General features: G+C 39.4%; 2 protein-coding genes and 2 long non-coding RNA genes across 8 annotated transcripts; 3 read left to right on the top strand and 1 right to left on the bottom strand.

Moving 5' to 3' along the window:
- Positions 1-1,547: 1,547 nt before the first annotated feature.
- Positions 1,548-7,258, top strand: LOC111264635 (uncharacterized). The gene is made up of 6 exons (XM_022840702.2): positions 1,548-2,241; positions 3,711-3,810; positions 4,085-4,280; positions 4,815-4,951; positions 5,176-5,425; positions 6,467-7,258. The coding sequence occupies exons 1-6, from the start codon at positions 2,077-2,079 to the stop codon at positions 6,489-6,491; spliced, it is 873 nt and encodes a 290-aa protein (XP_022696437.1). The 5' UTR covers positions 1,548-2,076; the 3' UTR covers positions 6,492-7,258.
- A 2,922-nt stretch (positions 7,259-10,180) lies between these two features.
- LOC111264629 (uncharacterized) lies at positions 10,181-17,920 on the top strand. 5 transcript variants are annotated; one of them, XM_022840693.2, is made up of 12 exons: positions 10,181-11,016; positions 11,120-11,641; positions 12,623-12,828; positions 12,967-13,153; positions 13,424-13,578; positions 13,690-13,794; positions 14,337-14,504; positions 14,852-14,999; positions 15,461-15,597; positions 16,287-16,398; positions 16,608-16,824; positions 17,160-17,920. In XM_022840693.2, exons 2-12 carry the CDS (start codon positions 11,530-11,532, stop codon positions 17,320-17,322), a joined length of 1,710 nt encoding a protein of 569 aa, XP_022696428.1. In that variant the 5' UTR covers positions 10,181-11,016; positions 11,120-11,529; the 3' UTR covers positions 17,323-17,920. The 5 variants fall into 5 exon arrangements, with proteins under 5 accessions (XP_022696428.1, XP_022696427.1, XP_022696426.1 ...); XM_022840692.2 differs by having other exon boundaries at positions 10,183-11,016; positions 11,495-11,641; positions 16,221-16,398; XM_022840691.2 differs by having other exon boundaries at positions 10,183-11,016; positions 11,271-11,641; positions 16,221-16,398.
- Positions 17,921-18,256: 336 nt separating this feature from the next.
- LOC111264631 (uncharacterized) lies at positions 18,257-19,378 on the bottom strand. Its single transcript, XR_002682953.2, has 2 exons — positions 19,136-19,378; positions 18,257-18,587 (listed from the first exon to the last, which is right to left on the bottom strand). It is a non-coding gene; the product is annotated as an uncharacterized LOC111264631 (long non-coding RNA).
- A 770-nt stretch (positions 19,379-20,148) lies between these two features.
- On the top strand, positions 20,149-22,085 carry LOC111264632 (uncharacterized). Its single transcript, XR_002682954.2, has 2 exons — positions 20,149-20,202; positions 20,713-22,085. It is a non-coding gene; the product is annotated as an uncharacterized LOC111264632 (long non-coding RNA).
- The last annotated feature ends 1,115 nt before the right edge of the window (positions 22,086-23,200 follow it).

The following is a 23,200-nucleotide window of genomic DNA, read 5'->3' as shown; positions in this document are numbered from 1 at the left end:
ACGTAATGGCATCATCTGTCTATGCAGCCATATTGTAGGTATACTTATTCTGCATATTGGTAACAGCTTGGGGTAACGGACGCACATTTGAATCGTATCAAAATGCATAATCGTGTAGCGTCTGATAAATTGTTTACATAATGGAAAGTTCCAATGCAAGACAATGATCCACACGAAAGCTCTATAGAGCAATTTAAACATTACAGTGAACACCTATTTGGGGACTAACTAAGAAATCATATCATCTTTTATTTCTGCCTGTATCGAGATTTCACATTTACCTAGAAAGGTAGCAGCTACCGTTGAAGTGTTTGTGTTTTTTCCTTGATAGTTCAAAGGGTTGCTATTGGCAGCATCGAATGAAACAGACGACGGAAACGCTAGAAGTTGATTGTAAAAGGCGACGCGTTCTTCTTGGCTTGCTCTTCGTCGCGGCATGCAAATCGAGTGCCAGACTGGGAAGAAGTCTCATACTAAGAAAAAGCTCGTTTTCAGCAGATGATCAATTCGTTCTGATGAAGTCGTTTGTTGATTGTAAAGCTAGATGAGGATGCCTGTGTCGTACGCCTTAAGGAGTTCCATAACGACGAACATACGAACAAGAGTCGTCGTATTTAACACGAATCAATTAACATACGAGAGCTGTAAGAACACAATCGGAGGGAAAATAAGCCAGTAAGTGTAGCTTTTTCAAATCATATATTAACTAGCGCACGAGTCGCTATTAATATATGTAGATGATGGTTAGAAATGTTGTATCCACGGCTGCTTAAGGCATGTACGAAAATAACTAGTCATTGAGTTGATTTACAATCAGCTGTTAGATCTATCACTATCTACTTTAGTGAGCATGTGTATTTTTTTGAAGTACGCTTCATGGCGTACAAAAAAATTGCCAAAAATTACTGCGTTGAAAACTAGTCGGTGCTTGAACTTTCTACTGAGTAATGATAATATTTGGAATCTAATAGGCGTTTGCTTCTTGCTGCTTCCACAATACAGCCATCTTATCCTTCAAATACAGTTATCTGTCTAGTTATTATTTCCCTAGTACACATCTGAGAAACGCATGAAGCTGAAAACCTTAAACAGGAATTTCTGATCATGTCTTCCGTGATCCGAATTCGCGAGGTTATATACCAAAGGCGCCCTGCATTTACTTAGAGATTACCACTTCGAGCTAATATTACCCCTGAGGTGAAGCAACACCTACTATAAAAACGGTCCAAACTCCACAAAATGCCGCATGGACATGATAAGGCTTCACAACAGCCATTGCTTTGTTGTTCTCTTTTCTTTTGTAAATCTCGCTCTCGCCCGGCCTCTCTGTATAAATTAGTTCTTCTTTGTGAGCACAACTACCGCAAACGCTTGGCTAAGCGATGTTGAGCACGTACCCGTCATTCCAAGTTCCGCGCCGTCCTTGTTTTCAACGCCATCTAGCGACACACCCTCGAATACAGATTAGCCATGGTTTAGATATTTTTTTATATTTTACTAAGCGTACATTTTGACACCCAGCGCGAGGCTGATGTCACGCCCATACTGGGTGTGAAGTATGATCTAGCATAGATCACTAGGTGGTGGTCGAAATAGTTCCGTTTGCCATAATGTTACTGCATTCACCCCAACGGATTTGTTCTCATGGACGTTGATGTAACTGGTTTTCCTCGTTTTTCGCTGTTGAAGTAAGAGCTCATACTGAGGCGCTACAGGTTCGCTTGTCTGAAGGGCGTCACCGTGTACCGATGTTAAAGCTCATTTGAATTTACGGACTGTTACATCCTCTCAACAGCTCAAGCACTCTCGCCCTTAGCGGTGTTCGACAAGATCCATGTCCACAGACCCATGCGCCGTATAGAAACTTCAGCCGTTCTTTTCCATGTATCGCTGTACAAATGTGACACAGACTAGTAGTAACTACATATTTCAGATTGACAGTCGGTAACGTCCAGGCTGCATGGCCTGTACGTAGATTAAGACTGTTTCCTCCAATTATTGTAACGTTTTAGAGTTTGCGTAACACTGTGAACGTAATATCACCTATCCGTATAACTGTCCGTGTGGTGTACTACAATGAATACCGCAATCATCTGGCTAACCATACTGTGCCTATGTGTTATTCACGTAAAGACCTATGGAATACTTAAGGAACCCCCGGCGCGTGGATCGCTATGGCGATTCGGTTATGACGCCCCCGTCAACGTGGAAGATGATCGTAACGACTGCGGAGGAACCGATGTAAGCCTGTGTTTTTGCGAATACATCTTTATTTGGACCATTTAGATTCAATATGCATCAATTCAACGACAATCAAGTGAAGACTGAGTCGGCTATACTTCGTTGACATCGATACGCGGAGCAGAGCTTGGATTTGGATAAGCGCAACTTCGAAATGTTGTTTGTACTTCAGTGAAATACATCGGATAAAAGTGACCTTTTTTTTTTATTACAGCAGGGCACTGCACTCCATTGTCTATTCTGGTATTACGTCAAGCTTGCCTCTATGTTTCGAGTTTTATGTCCGGTATCGCCGTTAGTCATAATTCCATAAGACGGCCGATTGGCTGGCTCCTCAAAATAATGTCACACTTGCCTAATATCATATTATAATCTGCAAATCTTCATTTCTGCAATTGATATAAAGCTTGACTTGTTTCATAGTCTATCTTTGACCAGCTCACTGATTTTGTCCACTACAGGCAAACGTAGCTTCGGCGCAATGCTTGAGAATAGCACCACAAGTTCAATTCGAAATGTCTATTGTTAATATAGGCAAACAATAAAAATCTAATTATATACAAGGGGTATACAAAACTGCATTGGGGCTTCTAGCTGATGTAAATTGAGATGAGTTTATGTCCTAAATAACTAACATTAGTAGGCATCTGGTTGAAAACAGAGAACATATATAGTAAGACGGGCATACGCAGTTACCGATTTCTATTACCCAATTAAAATAGTAAGAGGCGCGTATTCCGATACTTGCTTTTGACGCGTCCATTAAGTGCGTCGAGATCTGGATGAAACTACGCAACCTTATGGAAAATAATTTTCTTTGTTCTGACCACTTTTATGGCCGGCAGGATCTGAACCGAATTCCGAAATACTCTATGTTATATTTTCCAATATTGGTTCCTTTTCTCTTTTATTTTTAAGCCTATTAGCTGCAAAGTACAGAAAAAAAATGTAGGAAAACTCACTTTAATATAAAGCCATTAAATGAAGCGGACTTTTTCATACATTCCATAAGGTTGATATCGAAAAAACAACAAAATAGCCCTATAATTTTTTTGAGCTTTTCTTAACGAAATGATGGTTAACGATGTCTCAGCTCGAGTGCAATTTTATTGTGCAAAGCATATACTGTTCATAATGGTAACGTCACACCACAATCGCGGTCTACGTAGAAGTCCTAAACTGAGAACTAAATAAAGCATTATTTAAAACGCATTCAAAAAATAAACGTAAGACTTATATACACACAGATGTAACTATGTTCGTTAAATAGGAAAAATGAAAATTATTACCTTAGTAATTTTCATAGGCTATAGATAGACAGTTTGGAACTTTCCATATAGATTTATTATTAGATCTATTTAAAAATATTCCTATGGAATAGGAAAAAGACCATTGTTGTCCATAATTTTGTATTAGAAACGGTGTGAGTGGTTTCTAAACGTGTAAAACGTTCCTGTTATGTATTTCAGCGTCTTTGGCACGTCAACAGTGGGAACTGCGGTATGTGCGGGGATGCCTACGATTTGCCGGTTCCACGACCTCATGAAGTTGGGGGACTCTACGGACAAGGTAAGTGTACGAAGAACTGCAAAAGCCAAAAATGCAGTAAATAACTTATTATAACTAACCAGTGGTAAGCCTCGGTGGAAAACTGTCCACTCGATACGATTGTACGCTAAGTATTGTGATTGCCATTTTGATGAACTGTTATACCCCAACTTTTAGCGCTGGCCCCACTATATGGTCTGAGCATTACTATAGCCCATATCTCGCACTGTACTTTTTAGTCTAGTTACGTAACTGATTAATCAACACTATCGTGCGCCATCTTTTTTCCGTGCAGGCTTAATAACGCGTAGATATTTGCCTGGTGAATATATAGACGTCGAAGTGAACTTCACACGGAATATGGGTGGATATTTTCAATTCTCAATATGCAAAGTTGAAGATTTCGCTAGCGGCACAGCAGCAACAGTGACGAGCAATGGGACTGCGGTGAGAAGACGCCGGGGCAACAAACCGATTAAATGTAAAAACAGGTATTTAAACTTATTTCGATGAAACATTTTAAAACAACCGGTAAAGTCTACTAGGCCAATTAAGAATTCCAAACGTACCTTCTATGAAATCAATAATAATTGAACTTAACAGAATACGAAATTTTCCCCTATCGAAGCTTAGCTGTTTCTACAATTATAGAAAGTACAAGTCGTGTGCAACAACCCGGTTTGATGTGCTCGCTTACATCACAGGCCAGGTTTTACTGACTGATTTTAACCTGTTATATCGTGTTCTTATTAAACTATGCAACATAAACGATGCAGATTGGAAATTGATTCGACGTTAGGCCATATCTGTATATAAAGCGGGGTTATTATTATCATGAAAAACTTAATTTTATGGTGGTTTATTAATGACATGCACACACGTATGCTTTATGCTACAGTACTTTCTTGGAGAAATATCTTCATTTGATGAATGGTCCAATAGGAAGATGACGCAATATGCGCTGGAGCTTTTGCGAGCGAAATCTGCGATGATGCTGGGATTAAGTTTAACGATTTTGCTTACAGACGCGCCCTGGATATTCAGGAAACAGACGAGCCCCTATTTACTATTGACTCTTCACAAAGTCATTTTTATCTTCGTGTCAAGTTGCCGAAAAAATACCAGTGCCAATGGTGTATACTGATTTGGGAGTATTGGACAGGTATATTATCTAATTTAAATATAAACAAGAGTTTACTTTTTATATCCTGCGCAGATTTACCAGAAGACCCTATCTTCGGGTTGCTTAGACAACTGAGCTAACGTACGCTATTATAGAGAGTATCACGTTAGTTATTTGGGAAGTGCTGTGGAAGAAATGCATTCGGATCATTCTTCTTACTTGTGTGAGTAGTGACGTTCTGGTTCCTGCATCTGTTATTTCAGCATCGCCGTGTGGCTTTGACCAAGACTGTGACCCTCCACAAGGACAGTTGAAAGCTTGTGCGGACGTCAGCATCCTTGCCGACTTTATGGATGCGAAATATCCGATTGCGCAAACTACGTCTACTTCTACAACGACGAAGCCTAATAACGCATGGAGATCGAGATCTCCGTCACTTCATGATGATTCAAGTAGCAGCAAGCTCATTACGATGTTTCATAAGGACTTCGAAAGCTTTAGGAACTACATCGAGTACGTTGGTTAGGTAGTTTGAGCCCTCGTTTTTCTCTATAACTATAAATCAAATAGAACGTTTTTCTCTAGAGAGAGAGAGAGAGAGAGAGAGAAAAGTTCCTATTTTGTTTATAGTTGCTTGATAGTAAACGTAATCATAATAACTACAGTTCCAGACAAATGAACTCGTTAGGACAACGGTATAATGTGTTTTTCAGTAAAAGTAGATATACTATTAAAACTCACATCGAATTTGACTGTTCTTGCCTCTCAGTGTACACTTGCCACAACCCGGACATTAATTAAGCGATGTATATTGCAAAATAAAAGATCAACGTTGTGCTTTGCCGTCAATATTTATCTGGGTAAACAGATGTATTTCTGTAACACCCCACTGGTCGTCGTGAATATCAATGAAGGGTTACGGCATTCGAATTTAGACAGGGGCTGTCTCATTAAACAAAGGCAAGCGCATTATATCTCTTTTTACTTTTGATTAAAACAGAGCATCATAACAATGAGCTTTACGTCCCGTACTGCTCTTCGTAAACACTTCATCTTCATTCGTAGCTCGGACAACACTAATTTTATTCAGACATGAATCGAGCGAATATGGCTGCCTACAAACTACATAGTTTCCTGAACAATCGTACTCATTTACGAAAACCGTTTTAAGTTTTCAAGTCCCGTATTAATACGCGACTTTCAAAAGGAACCCATAAGTTAGTCCCGCTGTTAAATGCATCACATTTCTGGAAGTGCGTATAGGCTCAGGGAATCCTACTCCTTATGACTTAAGCAACCTTAATCTGCGCTTGAGATTCTAATAGACTATCGAATTGCTGGCACTGACTTGCTCAATAACAAAAATATGATTCCTAAATAAAATTAGGTCCTTATTATTTTGTTTGAACTAGACAACACTTGTTGATTTAACAACATTTATAGATTTTCCCTACCCATCGTATGTTCAGAACTAGCAACTAACATATCCGCTGAGCTTTTTTCTATGAGGCAATGATTTCTGGCAGTATGTACGATGTTTGTTTTGCCCAACAGGAATCTCCTACCCCCCGAGTTATGACAATTGGCTGTGCCAGGGGCGGCCGTCCTTGGGGTTACGCTGGCACTTACGACTGTGTTCGTCTATCTACGCCGGCGCTTCAGCCGTTCTCGGCGAGCGCCTAAAGCACACTGGACCCCAATTCCCCCGACAGAAATCCGAACCAGCCAGATTTGAGATTTTCTGGCACGACCACAGGTTCGATCAGAATGAGCTAAACAACTCGAGTAGACTGCGATCCTATTAGATAGCACTATGATTATTTGAAGTAATCAAAAACGTAACAACGCCAACTGATGTCAATGACAGCGAACTGGAGTAGCTATTGCAGGCGAAAAACGTTTAGGTGAAAGCTCACTTACTATTCAAATCATTATGCGATTTAATTAACGCTTTTATAGTAATTGTACAAAATGAACGGAAAACTATAAAAGTTCTGTTAAAAACGGGGCATATACCTTACGGGTACGCGACACGAGGCACTGTTCTGAGTGGAATTCAAGTTAGATAAGATTTAGAACAAATATATTTATTTATTTAGCAAAAGCCAACGTCTTTTGTTAATCAGTCTAAGCGCTCTCGTAAGCAAGCAGTGATGATGGTGACGATTGTAACGGTCCTCTTGGATATTTTTTGGTCGTATTCAATCTCTGAGTAAGCCGAATTAACACATGAATGGCAGCTAACGATCCGATACAGTAATTAATAGAAAAAAAATATCAATAAAATGTATCATTACGGCTATGATAATAAATTAACATGAAAACATTGTTCTTATATTGATAATATGGGCAGCTTGAACTTCATTACTTAATTATCTCTTAGGTGTCTGCTTCATATTATCGAAATAAATGGCTACCGCAGTAGCCACAGACACATCGTTTTTTATATTTTTGGATTAAGTATCTATTTTGAAATATATTAAAAGCCATTATACTAAAGCCTAGCCTATCTAAAAATGACAAAATTTTCAGCAGTTGGCCTGTATGAAGAAACGTTGAAAAGGGTGCTTTTTATTGAAGGTGTCGTTCAAAGCTTTGGTATCGCCGTTTCGTCAAAAAATTTTCTCAGTTTTATGGGCGAATTACTCCTTTCAGCGTTAATTTTTAAAGTATCGATATTCACTGCTGATCAACAGATTTGCTTTCAGGGAATTGTTACGGTTAAGACAACCAGTATTTTATTATTTATACATTATTTTGTTATGTTGATTTCAGATTTGCGATAATATTGTATTTCTCCAACCCTAATTCAGTAACAAAAAAAAAAAATTCATTATTTAATAGCAGACCGATACTAACTTTCGGACTATGTTTCATTACGAATTTCCACTTTGGACCACGTCAACAATTTATCTCACATAAGTCAGTGCATATTTTACCCAGAAAGGTTATCGCAGATAAAAATAGCTCTGAGCAAAAGACTAATTAGTAGACAAGAATAACTCTCCAATGAGGAAATGGGTTAAGATAAGAAAACCGTCAACCGTACCTTACTGGCTTGAAAATTCAGAAATTAGAAGATGTTACCCTCTGACAAGCACTTAAGGGACAGACCTTGGCAGACCTAATGATCCTATTTTTCTTGTGGTGGCTTCGAAATGATTACGGCTGAGCTATCTTTTTTACATATACCTGTAAGCCGGTGTTAATCTGTAAGCCTTAGCCTTCCGTCCAGGTCCGGAACAAATATGAAAATGCTCATGAACAGAATAAAACCAAAGCTGAATACGTTTTCCTGCTTGTAACAAATGAAAAGGACAATGCACCAGCTATCGAAAAAACGGCCATCTAAGCAGCAACCCTACCAAGGTCTAATAAATAGCTTTTTTTTCCAATTTTTTTCAATTCGATATGTTCCTACACGTATCATCTCTTCCGGATGCATGAAGTGCTACAGGATAATCATAGCTGGGCCCGAATTGTTGATAAAGTCTTTGATAAATAAGCCTGAAGTCAGGAAACAACCCGCAGCGAAGGATTACGAACCATGTATTGATTGGCTTTTCGATACTTTGTCATTTTCAAGGTAACTTCCGTTGATGTCATCTCTCGTAGCTAGTTTTAGTAGCATAAGGGAACTCTTCTACTAAAATCATATAATATCACAACCTTAGTATATAGAAGGGGTAGTATATGTGACTGTTAATAGTCCTGTTTTATGTCTTAATAACCTGTGTAATATATAACAATTTTTGCATTTTCTAGTTTATTGAGAGGTAGCATTCGATGATTACATTATTCGGAAAACCTTCATATAGCGTCATTTATTTATTAATCCGCTGGAGTTCTCCTTTGAACTCAAAAGTCTTCGTAAACAAATGTGTAATCCTGGAGCCCTCGTACAAATAAAAGAGCATCGAATTGTGTGCCTGGCAGCGTGTTAATGACATTTATACAAGGCCTATTGCGACAAATGTACGAGCGGTGCATACGCCTAATACGTCGTTAGCAGACGATTGACATAATAATATACAATACTTAGTAGAGTATATACAACAACAAATGGAATCCTTATGAAGCCATCAACACTGTGAGACATTCTAAACAAGTGAATTTGTGTGAAACGTTAGCTTAAATATAACACTGCTGCATACATTTCTGCAGTGATAGCTATCTCCTAGCAAACGTATTTACGGGCTGTTCTCGAACGACTCTGGTGACAGTAGTTATTTTTTACAAGTCGATCCTCCAGGAACTTGCTGCGGCAGCGATGGTTCGGAGAATATGCATAGGTTTTCTGCCCAGAAAATACCGCCCTACCCGTGAACGTTTATAGATTATTACTGAATTAGGGGTTCGTGTATACGAAAAGCAGCGACGGGGCTGTTTGCTTGCGGTCTTGTCTCTGCGCGATCAGCTATTGTCGCTGCTTATCGCGCTCATTGGTCTGAGTGGCACTCACGTACACGTGCCAATGTGTAAAGATGTCCTTCTTTGACAATAGAAGAGGATATGACCCATGTCTATAGTGGCTTCTAGTGCTCATGGTGCGCCTTTCCATCCAAACAATCAACCTGTGAAACCGTGCTCGCTCATTAAAGCAATGGCAAATTCATTTACTTATAAATACACACGACATGCCTACAAGGTAACCACTAAGAACGTTTGTACAGTCTGATTTCTGAAATCATAAGCAGCTGAATTGCGATACAGTGAAGGTAGCTCGTTCCATTTCCGATAACTGTTTGGGTACTTGCTAGTATAGCCCTTACTTTTGCCAGAGACCTCGTTAATCAGTATTGTCAGATAGGATTAATTTTTTCTCACCTTCGGAGCTTAGTCTAGCACTATTTACAGTAGATCTATTCGGAAATGGTGTGGTTTGGATGAGCTGGAGGTCTCGTGTGTTATTATCGTATGTCTCGCACTAGTCGTTGACACGGGTCTATTTTACTGAATCATGCAGGGCCTTATACCTGTTCCTAACTTCAATTTGAGCCGAATCAATTGCCTAATAATCTTAATGTACAATCATCCAATATATTGGCATCCGGAGACAACGCCCGATTTGGAATCGGTAAAGAAAGTTATAAAAATTTTGACTCATTTGTTATTCACAGAAAATACCATTTCACGTCGATATCGACACTGAAGTTTTTTTTCTATAGATAGTAGTATCTTTAATGTGTACGTTCGAGCTTTAGGCAAATTAGAGTGTAATTTTAAGTATATGAAAGGAAAAGTGAGGCGGATATCGTTCAGACATCGGTGTTATTTTATTGTCGTCGGGAATTTAAAACAGTAGCATTTAAACACAAATTACTTACAAATATAGTTCATGAAGAAGTTGGCTGCAGCCTTCACGTCTGTCTGATTCTTTTTCAGTTTGTCCAACGCCTTGAATTAAATTTCGCATTAAATGATCAAATCTGGTATTGTCGGATATCTAGACATAGGAACTCCGGACCTGTTTACAATTCGATAGTGTACTTTTTGCATTGGTCTAGAGAACTTGTTCTAACCGCTTACGAGTACCAAATTTGCAGCCACAGGACGTATTATCGATAGAAACAAGTGTTACTTTTGCTCCGTTGCGTGGCCAGAATAGAACGTGAGACAAAGTTCGCTAAGGAAACGGATCCCCGCACATCCTCTTTCCCTTGTAACACGACCGGTTCTCGTTTCCGAAGGAGACGAGAGCAAATGACGATGCCATCGAGGTGTTTGCCAAAGAAGCGTTGAATGGCGATATGTGTTTCGTCTGTGTCGTTACTCTACTAGCAGGGCCTTCTCACGCACTGTGGTCAGCAGTCTACACACACAAGTTTCCTGGCCACTTGACCAATGTGGCATAAAAGATATGCAGACGATAAGCCATAATGTGAAACGCCAATAGACGCCTTATAGTTACCTATATGTGGTGGACGATTAGACCTTATTAGTTAGGACGTTTTGCCAGAACACCCAGACGAAGGCCCACTTGTTTTCTGTATCGTTCAGAACGCTCGTTTTTGTGCAGCTCTTCTAACTTCATCCCAGACACTTGTTTAAATCTTGATCAGTTCTTGGCTGCAAACGAACGAAAGCGGTGGTATAACTATTCGGTGAGTGCGAAGTGTTTTCAGTATACAAAGGCGAATGCTGTAACTACTTGTATTCAGTGTTCCGATGAAAAGTCATTGTAACTTGTTTTTTCAATTTTTTCAGTAAATCTTCTCCTGTCACATTGATCGAACTAAATGCTATTTGGCACTTCCCAGATTCGAATCAAATAAAATTTGGTTACGAGAATAGAAACAACTATTATTAACACAGGCAGGTAGCTCCAATTACGACATCTACTGTATGTACTACGCAGAGATTCTACACGAACGAGAATTCTTTTTGAGTGTCGATGGCAGCCAGGACGAGACTAGAAGAGTGAAACTTTACGATAGCACAATAAACATTAGTTCAGACGTCATCCCGTTATAGACTTTCGGATGTAGAATATCTTCTATCGCGCAACGATAGCAAAAAACCCGTGTGTCCTGATTTAGCTGGATACTTTTCTGTAATTGGCTTAATTGTCCCGATCATTAGAACACGCATCCAATTGTTTCTGTGCTGATACCAAAATGTTGGTATCGCTCTGCATTATGATATTGGTGAGCACGTCTGACGCGCTCGACGTCAACTATAATGGAACCTGTCTCGGGGATCTTCGAGTAGAATACGACTTTATTATCGGTAAGTCATGTCCTACTTGGGTACACTATTAGAAAAGCGTAAATTCTCGTATTGCACTGAATGTCGTTTGCGTCGAGCTAGAATAAAGGTACTTCCCGAATGGGAGCAAATCAATCAATAAATACGTTTCTCTGAATTACTTATTGCTACACACATATTGCAACATGTGTTCCTATCGTATGAATTAATAGGAATTCGTTTCGTATGAATTTCAATTAGCAGATTAACTCTACAATTAAATGCCCTTATTAGGTCCGTTACATTTACATCTAGTACTGCTGTTGGGCATGGTTTAAGATCGTGGGCTTCCGGCACAACATATTTCTACGCCCGGTCGAGAACCTAAGAGCTAAGAGAACAAACCATTACTACAGCACATAAACGTCTCTTTGGGATACGTTTATTATCATATTTTTACTAATGGAGCGTATCAACTGGTCCGCATTCAATAGACCCACGTACCATTTATGAGCCATACGGTACCATACAAACTATGTGCACGAGAGGTTGCACGCTTATTTGATAAACGGGGCTTTTAAACAGAAATAATTCAAGCTAGCAATAGTTGAAACACTAGCGCACCTGCTAGTTACAGGTACATAAAATATCCTAACTCAATATCACTAAGTTTTCAGCTGGTACACTATAGCACAGTCCAAGAACTTTTGTATGGCAAAACCATAAATTGGTAAGCGTAGCGATAATGCAAGTTCAAAAAAAAACCGTATCGATAGTAAAACATAGGGCAATCAGTTTTGGCTTTAAAATATTACGGTTTACCCTAAACAAGTGCGCCGAATTCTATTTGGGGTATCTAACTGCTTGATTATGATATAATGCTCGTGGTTTTAAAAATAGTCATAAAATATAGCCGTATTTACTCTAGCAGACGCCTGACCCGTTCAATAATAATTTGAATAAGAAATTATGAGTGAACGCCCATAAGGCAGTTTTAATAACGGGTCTGTTGATATACCCCAGTTGGAGGAGGTTCGGCGGGATGTCGCGTAGCAGAACATCTTAGTTCGAAGGAGTCTTTCAAGATTTTGTTGATCGAAGCGGGCGGCGTTCCTCCAGAGTTCAGTAAGATTCCCCTACTTACTGCATTGGCACTCGATAATCCAAAGTTTGATTGGCAGTATAAAACTGTACCCCAGAAGACTTCAATGCTCTCTGCAGTTGACAGGGTGAGTCCTTTAACAATCAAGTTTTACAGCAAGCAACATAATTTATCGTCCTCCTCTTAAGATCGATGTGAAAAGTGTTTAACTAAATTGGGTTAAATTGAACCTGGGATAATACTCAGAGTCTGTTCTGAGTTTTAGGTGCGTACGATAGCGTCTGGTCGCGTATTGGGTGGCGGATCGTCTATAAATCTAATGGCGTACCAACGGGGCGACAGGGATGATTACAATACCTGGGAGAGCGTATATGGCGCCAAAGGCTGGAACTTTGATGAGGTTTCAAAGTTATTTAAAGAAGCAGAAAATTCTGACGATCCTTTTCTAAGTGGTAAGTTCCTTTCTGTTTAAGGATTTTCTGCGTCGCGGTCACAGTTAGATTGTCGGATTGTCACAGGAACTTACTAAAACAGTTTTTGTTTTTAACTGAAACCGTTCGAATGAACGGAGTTTTTTAGCCAACCTATTTTTTCAGTCTTCTGATACATCTGTATACGCATATATACATAGCTATATACATAGTTGATAGCTGAACTGTATGTGCAGTTATTATGTATGAACGTTGCTGCGTTGTCTGGACGCTCATTTGAATATATTGCAGATGACTTCCATGGACGATTGGGTCCTCTCGGAGTGACAACCCATAGGGAATCACATCCCATTAAGGAAGCTATCTTCAAAGCGTGCGAGGAAGAGTTTGGACTTCAATATAGCGATCAAAATGATGGAAATCACTGGGGCTATTTCGATATGATGGTCCATCAAATTTTGAAATCGTCCATCTGATAAAGTATATGTAAATCATAACACAAAAGAATAAGCTAAGATTCTGGAGAGTCTTTAACTAATCGTTTTTCTTGTCCACAGTCCTCAACGAAACACGGTCGAAGAGTATCTTCGTTTAATGCTTTCCTCGAACCGAACCTTCATCGAGAAAACCTTGATGTGCTGTTACATGCTCATGTTACTAAGGTAAAGCGGGATCGAGGTCGAAAAAACCAAAATCGTAACTTTACAATGAAACCTGTATTTCCTGAATCAAGCATTCCGGTCGTAGAATAGGTCGACAAATTCGGCTTATTTTTGGACCCTGTTGCTCCCACTGGCTCCCCAAAAGGCTGCAGTCAACTCTTCCCATAAGAACAGGTGCTATTTTTAGACGGCGCCACACAGAGTCTTAACGCATCCCATGTTGAAAAAGCTTTCTCGAAACAGAGCCGCCAAATTCTACGCAAGTCCTATTGAACCTATATAACTGATATTGAGTTGATCGATCCAGTTTGGGTTAACCCAAGCTATTGCTGCAAGCGAGATAACTGTTATTGCTTACATGCAAGTGGACCTGATTGGCAAATAACGAGGATTATATAAGTATACCTTAATATAATAATTAATCGAGGCAAACGAATTTGTCACTGTTTTAGTCAATCGCCTTTTCGACATAAGATAACAGCTGCCAAATTGTCGTTGATTGTTACGTTGCGCGCATCTCATTTCACATTATATTTATGCAGGTTCTCATAGAAAATGGTCATGCTGTGGGAGTCTTGCTTGTTCGTGATGGATTGCAAAGAATAGTGCGTGCTTCCCGCGAGGTCGTTCTTTCCGCAGGGGCATTAAGGACCCCTCAACTGCTACTGCTTTCGGGCATTGGCGATCGCGAACACCTTGAGCAACACCAGGTATGTTAGGACAGCACGATGTCTAGAACAATGTCGCAGACAAGCCAGAAAAGTCTGTGCCGTTCATCATTATTACGCCCACACAGTTTAATTAGACATTTGGTATTTTCAAAAGTGTAAAATACTGAAACTAACCCTTAGTCACTTGTTAATCTTAGCTCAGCAAGATCTAGCCGACAAAATGCGAATATACTACGACGCTTGAATAAGTCAGAATTCGCAGGCGATGCATATTGTGTTGCAATAATTAGTATATACGGATACATAAAGGTAACGGCCCACATAATATTCTCGCTTACAAAAAAAAAATACATTTTGTTGATATGGTTAATAAATCTGTCCATCAGATACCTGTAGTACATCACCTACCGGGAGTCGGCAAGAACTTTCAAGATCACTACGGCTTCATCGGGCTCCTTGCAGAGATCCCCGACGAAGGAATTCCTGATTTACACAGCGTTGAAGGCCTTCATCAGTGGCTTGTTAACCAGACTGGTATATGTTTTTCAGTGTTAAGTGACCTTAAGCGGACACTTGCGGTTGCAAAAACGCGCAATCCATAACGCCATTATTATTATTTGCTATAGCAAATAAGTGTTGTGAAAGATTTAACCTTACAAATAAACTACAAGAATAGTCCGTGCGTTTTAAGTAAGCTGCAAACCTATAAAAGTGCGTAGATTGTGATCTAGCCCTAGTGATGACAAGAAATGACCGTGCTCATTTGATTCCTAGTCCACCTTTGACATAATTTTAGTTTTATAAGAAATGAAAATTCTGGAAAGAAAGAACAATGCATTTCATAAAAATGCTATAATCTTATTACAGCTTGTAAACCATAGCATGCGTACAACGTAGGCATACCTTTTTCCTACCTTTAGTATTGGAATTAGTACAGATTATTTTTAGCTTTTTCGTTCAGGAAAGAACTACATGTTCAGACTCAAACTTTGCAGGACCCTTTGCCTATCCATCCGGTCTTCAGATGGGCCTGATGTACGTTACAACCGGAGACAACGGGAAGCGAGCCGATGCCGAGATTATACCAATAGCAATAAAGAATTTCGTGTATGAAACCAATTTACGTAAGGACGTAAGTACGCAATATGCAGTTTGCAAGTGATAGATATACTGTAACCAATCCAGCCTAGAGGGTAGCGTTGACCACTATTTGTCTAAGTTCGCGTCCGAGCACAGATGCGTTTCGTGCTGGGAGCCAGCCGGCTGATCACATGCCCAGCGGTGATACCGCATGTAAAACTCGAAACATAGAGAAAGGTGGGTCACATAACAAAGAATCATATTTCATATACCAGACATAAAAAATCGGGGAAGTAAGAAACGAGAGAAAAAAAAATAGAAATCAAGCGAGATGAATTCACGTAGTAAGGCGCTCCAGCTAAACCTCCTATGGCAATAAGTCCTTCGACAAATACCTAAATGTAGGTTCGTTCTGACATAACACAGGTAACTAAAATTGTCACGAAAACAGAAAAGCCAATCCAGCTTAGCCGAATGTTCTCATTCAGTTAACAAAGCATCTGGTTAGTGAATCTCTATTCAAATGCAATATTCAGTGCGACGGATACGTTTAAACGATTGAGACTAGCGGGTGCTCAGCTTTAAGTAGATCGGATAAGCAAAACATAACGCCTAAGATATTTCTGTAGGAAATGCGTTATATGTTGTAATATCCTCTGCATTATATGCATATAGGTGTTTATGGATTTTTACGGACCGTTACATGGTAAAAGTACTTTGTCCATGTTCGTACTTATCCAGCATCCTGATTCCCGTGGTGAAGTTCGCTTAGCAAGCTCTGATGCTACAGCGCAACCGTACATTGACCCTAAATATTATAGCCATCCTGCTGACCTTGAAAAAGCCGTTAAAGGTAATAATACTATTTGAGGCCATTACTAACAAGTACATAAATGACTTACTTTTAATCAGGTTAGTTGACCTATCAGTGTATAAACGTGTACTTATGAGATATGTACTGTATATGTACATTTACTATATATTTAATGTCATCAAATGATCACGAAATACTGCATATTATAGGTACCTATTTTTAATAGATTCATTCCGCTTTCGTTTCAGCTGGTCGGCAAGCACTGCAGCTCATGCGTTCAAATCGAATGCGTTCAGTTAATGTTACCCTTTACAAAAGGCCTTTTCCCTCCTGCGCGCATCTAGAGCTCTTCTCCGATGATTACCTGCGCTGTCTGGCAACTCATCATACCTTGAATGCGTTCCATCCGTGCGGAACTTGCAGGATTGGAAAAGACCCGCTAGCTGTTGTTGACGAGCGACTCCGGTTAGTTCGAACAATGGAATTAACTAAATTTATAGACTTACTACAAGATATTATAAATTCTATTATGGATGCCGCTTTCTCTTAATTGTAAGCAAGAAATCGAGGATTGCTTTAAGGGTTAGCTAATAAGAGCAAATATCTGAGCAAATTTTTTTCGCGTCCGGGTCCTAAACCATGCTGTTCCTTTTAATTTAGCATAAATTAATTTGGCATAAAATACGTTAGTTCAGTGTGTTTCGTATGGCGAACGTGTTCAAGATGTTTGACTTCAGAAGCACATATGTAATACGGAAACGAGTGTACACCTTCGGCACGTTGTTGGTGTTGTTTTACAGGGTGCACGGTGTACGCGGTATTAGAATAGCTGATAACTCAATAATGCCAGAGATAACCACCGGGCACTTGAACGCTCCGGCAATTATGATCGGCAGCAAGGCAGGCCAGCTTATTTTGGAGGACTACAGCGACATCGTTACTACAGAGCGACAGGAATTATAAAGCAAGCCACCAAAGGCTTTTCTGGAAAGATTTGTAAAGAAGAGACAAAAACTACGATTTAAAAGTTCTGACCAAGGCCATCATGCGATAAATATCTACACGTAACCAACATGTTTTGCCCGAGTTTATGCTCATAGCCGATTATACCTAGATACTGACTACATAACAAAGTAGCCTTACTCGTGACTCAATTTGTATTGCATTAGAAATAAGTGGACTATTAAGTAGTAGCAATGATCGTTAAATGGTAATATTCAAGACTTTTAACCATAAAATACGTTTGAACACGTACTGAACACATTATAGATTATAGATAGATGCCGAGTGGTTAGTTTTGAATCCTGTTTTCAAAATTACACTTTTATCTGTGCTAGGGTGTATGAAAGCTCCGGTACTAAAAGAGAAATTGCTAGATTATATATATATGTTCTGCATAATGAATAAAAGGTGGCTAGCCAATGAACAATCCGTATGAGGATCATATCTATACGGAGAAAATATATGTATGAGGGGTTAATCGTAAATTTTCTGTGAGGAATATTGCTTTCAGTCGGCTGCAAGCCGCAAACAAATGCACAAATATACGTATTGTTAGCTACGTCAAGTGTCGTTTTTAATTTCGCTACTGTGAGCAAGAGACGAAACAAATTTGAGAATCGATGTGACCTTCCGACAGTCTTAACACCCAATTACCTCTGGTGTGGTAAATTTCTTATTAGATAATCTCTAAGCTACGCCCGATGTTGTACCTCGAAATTCCTGAGGACAGATTGCAAACCTATCTCACAGTTTGTTTTTCCGCAATTCTGAACACGATTATGAAGGATTTTGATTCGTCCAGCTAGACTGTACAAGCTAGACACGTTCTCTCCAATTTGGCAATTCGCGCGCACCATTTCGAATCCCACCTGGAATTTTAAATGACCATTGCATATTTATAAAGTGCATTGAGGTTGGGCTACGCCTTTCTCGCTTTATTGGACCTGCCTGCGTCCAGAGTTGAGCAGGCCTACTAGGCTGTCTTGACGCTTGAGTGTCCTCCAGTCTCGTTACCGCTTCCCATAATTACTTTGGCCTCTCGAAGTACTGTCTAATTTAAAAAGTGCAGTGCTATTCACCAAGATCGATTTGCTTTGACTTCGGCGGTCTTCTACGATGGTTGGATGAGGTCTGCGCTTACCCCATTTCAGATCGGATTCTAGCGGTTGACACACACTGTAGACGCAACAAAGACCTTCACAACAGGCAATATTTTTTTCATTGCACTAAAAGAGCATCACATTAATGTTAGCCATTGTACCAATTGTAAAAGTTCGGTATTTTTGAAGAAACGTTTGCAGGAAAGTACGCAAAGCAAATATCACTCAAGGCCATTAAACAGTCGTTAAAATGAACAGTTCGAATTTGACGTCAGGTACTGGCGTTGTTTGGCCTAAATAATTAGTCACTATATGTATCCATTGTTTTTGTATTCTTCTCGAAACTTGCCGCTATCGCGAAGTCCTACTACAACCAGCTAGACATTGTTCTAGTAAGATTCACTTGAGCTGCGATTGACTAAGTGCTAGGAACTAGTACTAATTGCGTATTCGAGTCTCACCTGAATTTGTCAGTGTGCTCAATGCCTTAATATCTCAATTGTAATTCAGATCATAAAAGTTTTGTAAAGGAGATTTATCTAGCTCGTGAATACAAATAAGCTATATTAGTAGAAATCGCTAAAATAACTAGGACAAAGATCGACGTAAGGTTCAGAATCAGGCCTGTGATAAGCGCAAATTAGAGACAAACGAATAAATGAACGGTCGCTCACTTTGTCCTTATAGGCCCTGCATCCTCCACCGGAGTTATTTTCCTCATCTTCGTAAGGCGAAACAAACAAAACTGATAATGAAATACTGTAGATAGCTAACATGCACCATTGACTTTTAAAGTAACCGCGCATTGGTTTTGGTATTGTATGGTAGACTCAACACGAAAACTGTCGATTGCGAAGTTTCTATTTTAACTATATTCTTTGGGACACGCTGATCCCTTTCGTATGTTCGTCTCCAAAAGTGTTCTGACAGTAAGCGATGCGACAATATATATCGACAATCTCGCCCCGCTTTCATTGTCAATCGAACTATTGACTGGCATGTGGCAGGTCACAGGAGGTACTTGTTGTCACGAAATTACCATTGGTGTTTCCACTCGTACAGCAGTCAATGTAACTACTTAGAAGAGGTCTGACATGAGACATCAGCGCGGAGCGTCATTAATTCATGTTTGCGCATAGAAACCATGAAATTTACCATCTGGTAATGCCTAGCTGTCACGGAGCTCTGTCGGGAAGCGGCTCATCCAGTGACATTGCTGCGACGACAACTACTACGAACCTTCTGCGTCGCCACTCAAACATCTCTGAACGAAATCCCGAATAATTATCAACTGATGGCATGAGGACAGTACTGTCGTATTATTTATTATAGCCACCTAATTGCTTATTAGCATCGACTTGAATGCGGCAAACGCGATTGCAGTTACATGCCCACCAGTTATACGGGAAGATATCTCTAGATCTATGATATATGTTCGTAATTATTCGAGACTTAGGCAAAACAGCTGAAATCGTTTTAACTGTTGGTATTAGTAAGCAGACGACATTATAAAGATATCATGTTTTTAAATCACGTGCATAAACAGGAGACACAGAGGCCTGGATAATTACACACCTTAGCTAGATAACTAGACAGTAATGGAACACATTATAATGTTATTGATGTGAATTCGTGTTCAATAGGTTTCCATTCGAATTTTACCGATTTTAAGTTACATGCGTATTCTAAGTGCTTTCGGTGCTCTCGAAAATTTGATAAATACTTGGACTGAATTCATAACGTAAGTACAATATGACTTGGATCAGAGAGTTCTTCGTGCAAAGAAGCTGAAATTCATGGATCAGTTTTAGGCCAGAAGGCTAATGACCTAATCTTTTTCTAGTAAATTTAGAGGGTGGTATCAGGATCGAGTGAAATGCATATTCCCCAGCCTAATCTAATTCGGTCCAGGTGTTTTATGTTACTGACTGTTTTGTGTTGTCACGAGTACTTTACGAAGCTTAAGAAGCGTATAACAGACAGTAAAGACGCTCTCCGCTTTGATCGAGTGTCCAAGTTTGAGGGCCGATTCACTGGTAGTTGTTTCCTATAAACCAGATACTTGATCGACCCATTTATATAGCCCAGTTACATCGAGTTAGCCATGCTATTCAAAAAAAAAAGATCTGACAAATGAGGTCAGGACATCCTGCTCTATCGCAGCGCGAGGCCTCCGCGAGGGCGAGGATCCTCAAAGTTGCCCTTCTTGATTTTAAATGAAAGCTCTTGCTGCACCATTCGTATTTTCCAGACCCTGTGCCGACAGATATTCATCTTTTGAGACAATCATTTTCATGGTCTTGGATCAAGAACTTAAAATATGAAAACTCCAGCGAAACGAAACCCGCTACGTTTTGGCAAGACGTCATAGATAGTTTGGTGGAGAGATAGGAAAGATCGTGAACGATGATGGGAGATACATAAGGTAATGACCTAAAGGCGTGATTTTTTTTCTCCAGTTAAAAAGCGCGGAAACTTTGTTTAGAACCTTATATTTCGCCATTCATGGTTTTAAATTATTTACTAGGATAATTTTTTTTCGGTTGGTATTTTTTTACCGAGTAACAGCGAATCATACTACACATCATGCGCTCCATGGCTTGGCTCAACACACCTCGACCTCTTATTCACCAAACATGCAAGTGGAACTTGACGAATGTAACTTTAATACACACGCAAGCTTACATAATATATAAATAAATATTCGACATATCGATTGTATATATTATCCAGATAAATAATCTCAACAGCATTAATACACCATACTGGAAAATATCCTCGACTATAAACGCTTACTTAGAGATTCTGTTTCGTTAGCGACGGCACGAAGATTCGTACTTTACTCTTTCCATATGTCTCTGGCGCAGATGTACTAATAATTGGAGCTTAATAATTATTAAGGCAGGTGCACTTATTACACAGAACGATAACACTCCGGATATACGATATTTCTTCATTGGTAACTAAAAAACATGCTTATTAGTAATACTTTCGTAAGTAATACTGCGCAAATATGTCGAGCCTTTGTTGTTACTAGCGGGCAAACAAAGTCTTTTGGACAGTTTTTCAACTTTTCAAGCACAAACATTAGTTTTCCTAGAAGTGTCCATTATGTTATAATTTTTCTATCAGGATATACCAACCGGTCAAAATTAAGACCGTTGGAGCCATTTTCAATATTATTTCCGGGTTTATATATACCCTGATAGCCTGTATTTATATTTCGAATCTTCTACGATATGCTACAATATTCGAAGTAAGTAGCAGTAGGACTCCAAAATGCATTGGAACAAGATAGATACTTTCGATACTGTTGCTTCCAAGTTTACGATGCGTCTCTTCATCACTTTGCACTATTTTTTGGCGCATTAAACTGAAGTGAAAAGATATTTAATGCCTATATCTGCGTATGCATGTCGGTTTGACGTTCTAGTGTGATATAAAAAGAAACCTTAAACTACTTAAACTTCAGTGTCAGTTTTGTTGGAGTCCTGAATGTGAACCATTCCGCTGATTCTCATACTCTGGAATACTGCTTCAGTTTCAACAACAAAATTGTTATTTATTCACCGCCAAGTGTTACGCGTTCTTGATTTCACATAAATACTATGAATCGCATTGCTACCCTTCGTCGTCATTTCTAGCATGCCTTCTGCACCTTAATGATTTCTCTCGCTAAAGCCATACAGAAATCATCCCTATAGTTGGCATTTCACGAGTTGTTTCACAGAAGAAGGTCTTAGTGCCACATGCAAAACAATCTCAAATGTAATAGTGACAACATTCAGACAAAAGGTGTCTTAGTATCAAGAGGCCTATGTCTGTCATGTACAGGAAGTATATAAACCAGACATGGTGGAGTAGAAAATGGAACTTTTTGTGCAATAAACGAAAGAGAAGTTCTACTTTTAGCCGTTTCTAGTAAAACAAAGGTCAGCAAATATTTCACAAAAGTGATCGATTCTATTTATCTGCCCAAGTTTGTGGGAAAATGTTATTAAAAATCATAAGTGACGACGATTTTTTGACTAATAATTTGCTTTTCGGTCACACACATCAGCAATGTCCTATGTTTACAAGGCTGACATAAGCGGGAAACACCCAGCTAGTCAAAAACCTTCAGTCGGTATTTAAGTCGTGTATCGGGAAGATCCCGCACTGCCTAGCGCTGGGTAAATCACCTTGTAAATATTGAACGATCCTAGCCAAATGTATTGATTTAGAACTTACAATTTACGTACGTCGTCTTGAGATCGTAAGGAAACAAATGCTGTTGGATTTAAAATTTTTTTGTAGTCTTTAAGCAGAGCTATTATAAGGAGAAGGACCCTTTTTATGGCATATTTACTAGGCTATATGTGTGGCTCGCATCACACCATTTTCTTCCAGGAACCAAGGCAATGGAGCGTAGATCGGTGGCGTGATGTGCCATGCCTATCAGGCTAGTTCGGACTACATACTTCGCTTTCAGTAGTTGCTTACATTATTGTAATAATTTTTCAGTTGCCTTCGAACTCCCTCATTCAAACAGATTAAAGGCAAATGCAGACTAGACTTCATGGCTAAGTTATTTATCTGGCACTGTGGGACTTCTAGTTAAGGAAACCTGCACACCGATCTCTTGGGCCTTCATTCGGAACTTAGCTTAATATTACTTTAACTTGAGCTTTCAGGGACCGCTAGTGATAGTCAGTTATTATAATTCCACTAGCTGCGTCACAGTCCATCCTCCTGTCGGA

This window comes from Varroa jacobsoni, unplaced genomic scaffold (genome assembly GCF_002532875.2).
Source record: "Varroa jacobsoni isolate VJ856 unplaced genomic scaffold, vjacob_1.0 scaffold_881, whole genome shotgun sequence".
Taxonomy (NCBI): Eukaryota; Metazoa; Arthropoda; class Arachnida; order Mesostigmata; family Varroidae; genus Varroa; species Varroa jacobsoni.
The sequence above is the reverse complement of the archived record's forward strand: the minus strand, read 5'-3'. Positions and strand labels throughout refer to the sequence as shown.